This window comes from Myotis lucifugus, unplaced genomic scaffold, assembly GCF_000147115.1.
Source record: "Myotis lucifugus unplaced genomic scaffold, Myoluc2.0 scaffold_716, whole genome shotgun sequence".
NCBI lineage: Eukaryota > Metazoa > Chordata > Mammalia > Chiroptera > Vespertilionidae > Myotis > Myotis lucifugus.
The window spans coordinates 182001-189075 of NW_005871764.1; the positions used below are offsets into that span (position 1 = coordinate 182001).

Genomic DNA, 7075 nt, shown 5'->3' on the forward strand with positions numbered 1-7075 from the left:
TGTGTCCCCGGGAAATCACCGCCCGGGAGGGACTCTGAGCAGAAACTCTCTGAGGCTCCCGAGGCCGCCTGGTTACAGAGGAAGAGGGTCCAGGGGTCTCAGTGATTCCTGGTTGTGTTCCCTCCATTGTCAGGTCCCAGGAAGGTCCATCTGCAAGCTGCCCGCCTCCCTCCGCTCCCAGGAGGGCAGTCCTGGCTCTCCAGGAGCTGCAGCCCCGGGCCAGGGTCCCAGGGTCCCAGGGTCCCTCCTTCACTCTCAGGTTCCTGGATCCTCCCTGGAGGACCTTGGTGTCTTGTCTTCCCATTTGCTCCCCCCTCCCCTGGTCCCCAGGGTTCCAGGTGCCTGGAACTTCTCCTGGGAGACAGTCCTGGCTGGAGGAGAGAGGTCACCTGACTGGGCTTCCAGGACCCGCCCCTCTGCCCAGCCCAGGTCTTTCCTTTTTTTAAAAAATACTTGTATTGATTTCAGAGAGGAAGGGAGAGGGAGAGAGAGACACACTGGTGATGTTTCTCCTGCACGCCCCCCACTGGGGTTCGAGCCTCTAAGCCAGGCCTGTGCGCTGACTGGGAATCGAACCCTGACCTCCTGGTCCAAAGGCTGACGCTAAACCACTGAGCCAGCAGGCCGGGCGCCTCTCAGGTGAGGGAGGCCTGGAGGGACTCACTGGGTCTCAGGTGCCGTGTTTACCTCGGGGTCATCCTGGGAGGGTTTCCCTGGAGGAGATTTTTTCTATTGTTTCTTCCAGAGAAAGGAAGGGAGGGCGGCTGGAGAGGGAGAGAGAGAGAGAGAGAGAGAGAGAGACCTCGGGATGGAACCCGGGACACGTCAGTGCACAGTGGACGCTCTAACTACTGAGCCCGCTGCCCAGCCTTTGTTCTCTGTGGGGGGCCGTCGGGGGGAAGGCTGGGGGTGCGGAGGCTCAGCAGGTCCACAGTCGCTGCTTCAATGGAATCGTCCTGAACCACCCAGTTCCTTAAGTTGCAAAGAAACGGTCCTGGAACCAGTTATTCCGATTATCCCTCATGTTCCTCAGGTGGGAGAGTCCCCCAGCCCCTCACTGGGTCCCTGGGGCATCCCGCCTCACTCTCGCCCTCCCTGTGTCTGGGCTCCAACACCAGCTTCCCCTGATGGATGGTCTCTATTGGGGCTTCCTGCAGCCCCCGGTGGCCATGAATCAATGGAAATGTGACCAGTCCTACCCGGTGCGGCTCAGTGGAGAGAGCCTTGGCCTGTGGACTGAAGGGTCCTGGGTTCGATTGCGATCAAGGGCACGTACCTGGGCTTCGGGTTCCATTTCTGGCCCTGGTCGGAGTGAGTGTGGGAGGCAGCCCATGGATGTGTGTCTCTGCCTCCCCCCCTCCCTACCACTCTCTCTACAAATCAATGGAGAAACATCCTCGGGTGAGGCTACATCTGAATGTTAAATTCTGTTTCATTTTAGTGAATGGAATTGGGGTCCCCACCCTAGTCCACAGCACAGCTGCACTCTCTGCAGCGTCTACACTGCAGACCTTTCTTCCCTCCAGATAAGACCTCAAGGCCCGTGAGGCCTGGCAGCCGGGCGCCCACAGGAAGTACGGGGTCGGTGCGCCGCCTCCGCTGTGGGAGCCTCTGGGTCCGGCATTGCAGCTTCCGGCAGAGGCATGGCATCGGCCTCTGCCAGCAAGAAGATGCGGGAGGAGGCCACCTGCTCCATCTGCCTGAACCTGATGGCCGAGCCCGTGAGCATCAACTGCGGCCACAGCTACTGCCAGGCCTGCCTCCTGTGCTTCATGGGCCTGAACTCCTCTCAGCGGAGCCAGAGGGACACCAAGACCTTCTCCTGCCCCCAGTGCCGGGCTCCCTTCCGGAAAGGCAGCCTGAGGCCCATCAAGCAGCTGGGTAGCCTCATCGCCGCCCTCCGGGAGCAGGAGCAGGAGCAGGAGCTGTCCTGCCAGGAGTATGGGGAGCGGCTGCATCTCTTCTGCGAGGACGAGGGCCAGCTCATCTGCTGGCGCTGTGAGCGCGATGGGCGGCACAAGGGCCACAACACGGCGCTCGTGGAGGACGCGGGCCCTGGCTACAGGGTGAGTGCCCCCTCGTGCGCCCCGAGACCCCCCTTATCCAGCCCAGTGACCCCTCCTGCACCCCGAGACCCCCCTCATCCAGCCCAGTGCCCCCTCGGATGCCAATACCCCCATCATCCAGCCCGGAGGCCAAGGTTGGGACCCTGAATTCTAGCTTTCCTCGTGTGGTTCTTTCTTCCAGCAGGAGGTAGGGTGGGGGTGGTAAGTGGGGAAGAAGAGAGGGGCGGGAAGGTTGAGGGTGGGTCCTCCCTGAGTCAAGTCCTGCCTGTCCAGCCCCACCTTCCCCGGACAGTCAGACTCATGTAGGTCCCGGCTGCGTGATGAACTGGTCCCAGCTCCAGCGCCCCATGCGCTCAAACCCACACATGCATGGTGTTTTGTTTTGTTTGATAATCCTCACCTGACGCTATTTTCCCACTGATTTTTAGAGAGAGTGGAAGGAAGGGGGATAGAGAAAGAGAAACATCGATCTGAGAGAGACACGGATTGGTTGCTTCCTGTAGGCGCCTTGACCAGGGCCCGGAAAGGGCAGCCGAGGTTCATGCCTTTGACTGGTATGGTACTGGGCTGAGGCTCTAGCCACTGAGCCCGACCAGCCAGGGCCGCACCTGTGTGTTTTTTCTCCTCTCGGGTGCATGTGATGAGACGGCGCCATGTGCAGGGGCGCGTGGGAGTGACAGCACAGGGACCAGGAGCCACCTCGTGGACAGCCTGCCGTCCAGTAGGGAAGACGCACCAGCGGAAGGACTGCCCGGCCTCCATGGCCTGGGGGGTGGGAAGGGGACCCGGGTGCGGGTGGTCTCGGGAGCCCTCCCAGAGGTGAGTCCTGACGGAGCCTGAACACTAACCATGTGGCCCGGCCAGCGTGGCTCAGTGGTTGACCATCAACCTAGGAACCAAGAGGTCACGGTTGGATTCTTGGTCGGGGCACGTGCCTGGTTTCCGGCTCCATTCCCAGTGTGGGGCGTGCAGGAGGCACCTGATCCATGATTCTCTCTCATCATTGGTGTTCCTGTCTCTCTCTTCTTCTCAAGAGGAATAGAAATATATACATATATTTACCTATCTCAAAGGTTACGGTATGTAGGAGTGCTGAGAAAAGAGGGCTCTCCTGTGAGAGGGCCCACAGCAAACGCACAGCCAGGGGGCGGGGGCGTGTAGGGAAAGGCAGGTGTCACCGAGCCTTCCATCAGCTCAGTCTAGGTCCCCCCACAGGGTGTCCTGGCCATTAGCCGAGAGGAGGGTCAGGGTGACAGGGACAGAGAGAGCCCGGGGCACTGACATCCAGGTTCTTCCCGTCAGAGGGAGAAGGGAGATGTGGTCAGCAAGGGTCATTCCATTTCTTCCTCCAGGAAAAGCTCCAGGAAGCAGTGAGGAAACTGAGGCAGCTGGAAGAGGAATGCACGAACCAGAAAGCTTTCACGGCGAAGCAGATCACCCAGTGGAAGGTGAGAATGGGGGGCTCTCCCCTTGGCCGCTGGAGGGCACCCCCCTGGGCTCAGGTGCAGTCCCCCCAGTCGGGCGTGTGCAAGAGGCAACAGCCCATGTCTCTCTCACATTGACGTTCCTCTCTCTCTCCCCACCTCCCTCCCTGCCACTCCCCTCTCTCTAACAATCAATGGAGAGAATATCCTGGGTGAGGATTAACGACAACAACAGCAAAAAGAACAGGGATTTCTTGGTGTCAAGCTCTGTCTGTCCTGGCGCTTAGGCGTAGGGTCTGATCGGGCCAAGCACAGGGATGGTGTCACTGAACCAGAGCAGCAGGTGGAGCCCCGAGAAGAAGCCATTGTCCTCCTTGTCCACATCGATGAGAGCTCATCCCCTCCCCCCCCCTCCTTCCAGCAGGAAATGGCCAGGAGGCCAGTGCCTGTCGGAGCCGCAGGATCACATGCCTGTTTACTGAGAGCCGTCCCCACTGGGTTTCCAGCTTTCTTTCTTTTTTACTTTATTTTATATTTGTATTTATGTCAGAGAGGAAGGGAGAGAGATAGAAACATCCAAGAGGAGAGAGAATCATGGATCGCTGCCTCCTGCACGCCCCCCACTGGGGATGGAGCCACAGTCCAGGCCTGTGTCCTGACCGGGAATCCAATGTGACCTCCTGGGTCACAGGTGGACGCTCAACCACTGAGCCCCGCCGGCCGGGCTGAGCGTCCTCTCTTGACTGTAGGAGAAGATAGAGGCTCAGAGACAGAAAATCCAGGTGGACTTCCAGAACCTGCACAGCTTCCTGAGGGAGGAGGAGAGGTCGTACCTGTGGAGACTGGAGAGCGAGGAACAGCGCACTCTGCAGAGACTGAGGGGCAGTGAGGCCGACCTGGGGCAGCAGAGCCTCGAGCTCGAGAGCCACATCCTGGAGCTGGAGGAGCGATGCCAGGGCTCCTTCCAGAAGCTGCTGCAGGTGAGGCTGAGCCCTGGGAGGACCCCAAGGGGGCGGGTCCTGAGCTCCTGAAGGGGAATTGGGGGGAGGGGGGTCGTGGGAACAGAGGACCGCCTGCCTCGTTCAGTGGTGGCACATCAGTTTGGGGGATTCAAAGGCAGATTTCTCTTATTCTTATTTAGTCATTTTGTTAATCCTCATTCCAGGATATTGTTCCTTTGGTTTTAGAGAGAGTGGAAGGGAGAGGGAGAGACAGAGAGAGAAACGTGGATGGGAGAGGGACACATTGATTGGTTGCCTCCCACAGGTGCCCAGCTCTAGGCTTGAGATCAAGGCTGCAACCAAGGCGTGTGCCCTTGACCTGAATTGAACTTGGGACCCTTCAGTCTACAGGCCGACGCTCTATCCACTGAGCTAAACCGGCTAGGGCATAAAGGCAAATTTATTTTATTTTTATTTCTTATCATTTTTTAACATGTTTTTTTTTAAATTTGATTTGAGAGAGGAAGGGAGAGGGAGAGAGAGATAGAAACACCAATGATGAGAAAGAATCATTGATTGAGCCTGCAACCTGGACATGAGCCCTGACAGGGAATCATACCCTGACCTCCTGGTTCATAGGTTGATGTTCAACCACTGACCCACACCAGCTGGGCTAAGGCTATTTTTTTTAGAATATTGAACAGAATATAAAATCTACAAGGTGGCTTCCACTGGTCTATAGCGCTCTATGTATAAATCAGAAAATTGTAATTTGGCTCAAAACTCCAGTGTGGTTCAGTGGATAGAGCATCAGCCTGAGGACCAAAGGGTCCTGGGTTCCATTCTGGTCAAGGGTACGTACCTTGATTGCTGGCTCCTCCCTGGTCCAGGCCGTGGTCAGGGCTTGTGCAGGAGGCAACCAATCGATGTGTTTCTCTCACATCGATGTTTCTCTCTGTCTCTCCCTCTCCCTCCCACTCTTCCTAAAAATCACTGGAAAATTATCCTCGGGTGAGGATCAAGAAAAATAAAATCCCCCTGCAGGTAGGGGGGTGGGTTCCTCGGCCGAACAGGCTCAGGGGATGGCTTCCACTCCCAGGTGCCTGTGTCCAGGGGCACAGAATCCTGACGGGCAGGTGATGGCGGAGACCAGGTGGGGCCGCCTCATGAGTGATGGGTGAGCCTGGCCTGATGGGCCCTCCTTCTGTTTATGGTAAATCATCGAATGACAGACAAGAGGCCTTAATGAGCCAATTAACTAGGAGTCGTTTATTGTGTGGGGCCCTGAGGGAGGTGTCTCTTTCCAAATCTCCGAGCAACTCATACAGGAAGTTTCCGGTATTTATACCTTTTGAGCCTCTTTGCAGATATTACAAAGGGCTCTCTGTGAGTTACTGTTACAGACAGTTGTAACCTTGAATACATAATGAGTTTGTATGTGCCATAATTATTATCAGTATTAGTCTATTTTAGTCTATTACATTGGATGGTAGCTTGCAAGGTCAGACAGTTAAGTTGATCTTTTTCTATTATTTGAACTAAAAACAAAGTTATTTTACAGAATAACAGACTGTCTTAAAGTGTCATAGTTTATAATGACAGAGTTTACAGAACAAGGGATTATCTAACAACAGCAGAGAATTTTAACAGCAGTTTTCTATACAAAATGGAGGTTACTATGCTTCACTTTTAGCCTCAGGAAGGTGAACCTCCCCGGCCGCTGCTGGTCCCAGGTCCGGCTGGTGGAACTGGGGGGCACCCCTCAGGGTGACCATGTCTCATGGCTGCTCTGCCCCCTGGGTCACTGTGGCCGCCACCTCAGGGCCCAGTCTGGGCGCCGTGCACCCACCCACCCCTGAGGCTTTATGACAGGTGGCCTCTGGCAGGTGCGCTCTGAGGGAGGTGAGGCCAGAGGGAGCTTGCTGGGCTCCCCACCCCCCTAAGCAGCCGCAGGCTCCCCAGCACCTCAGCAAGGAGGCGCCAGGCTCAGAGACTGAGAGGTGTCCTGCTGTGCTGACCGTCCAGAGGCCAGAGTGGGGATCGTTGCCCGGGGTGTCCGTCTGTTACCCAGAAACCCCCGGGTGGGCTTGGCTGCCTGTCGCTGTGTCCGGTCACCAAGGCAGGGATGAGTCAGAAAAGGCATTTGTTTACTGAGAAGGCGGCCCACCCAGCAGGCAGGGCGCTTACACCCATCCAGTCCTGTCTCCCAGCAGGTGCAGGGACCGGACTATAAAGGGGAAGGGCTGGGTGCTGTGTGCAGCCCTGGGGGTCTCAGCCGTCAGCTCTTGTCCTCAGTCCCCAGGCGAGGAGATGCTGTTGGTCAGATGGTGTTTTGGCTCCTGGTGGGTGGGCCTGACCCTGCTCATGGGTTCTGCTCGCTGGCCTCACAGCTCAGTCACCTCCCCAGTCACTTCGCTCAGGGCCTGGGAAGGAAACTTAACAAAAACGTACCCCCTGTTCCCATGTAAGAAACGTGCCCCTGTTCCGTTAGTGTGTGTGTCCTAAGATTTAAAAGAACAGGATTGCTCTTCAGAGTCATCCAGGTGCCCTGCCGACCAGGGTATAAGGCCCATCCCATCCGAACCGAAGGCCGGGCCTGCCCTGTGCTTCTGGGAGGGAGCAGCAGCCCATCAGCTGGTGTTCC

General features: G+C 56.9%; 1 protein-coding gene across 1 annotated transcript in view; it reads left to right on the top strand.

Moving 5' to 3' along the window:
* Window positions 1-1383: 1383 nt before the first annotated feature.
* The window catches only part of LOC102424262 (E3 ubiquitin-protein ligase TRIM38-like), a 9091-nt gene continuing 3399 nt past the window's right edge, over window positions 1384-7075 (top strand). Inside the window, exons 1-3 of the mRNA XM_023746664.1 lie at window positions 1384-2066; window positions 3419-3514; window positions 4240-4470. Of these exons, the coding sequence (XP_023602432.1) occupies window positions 1644-2066; window positions 3419-3514; window positions 4240-4470 (750 nt within the window). The 5' untranslated portion in view covers window positions 1384-1643. The remainder of the gene's footprint in view (window positions 2067-3418; window positions 3515-4239; window positions 4471-7075) is intronic.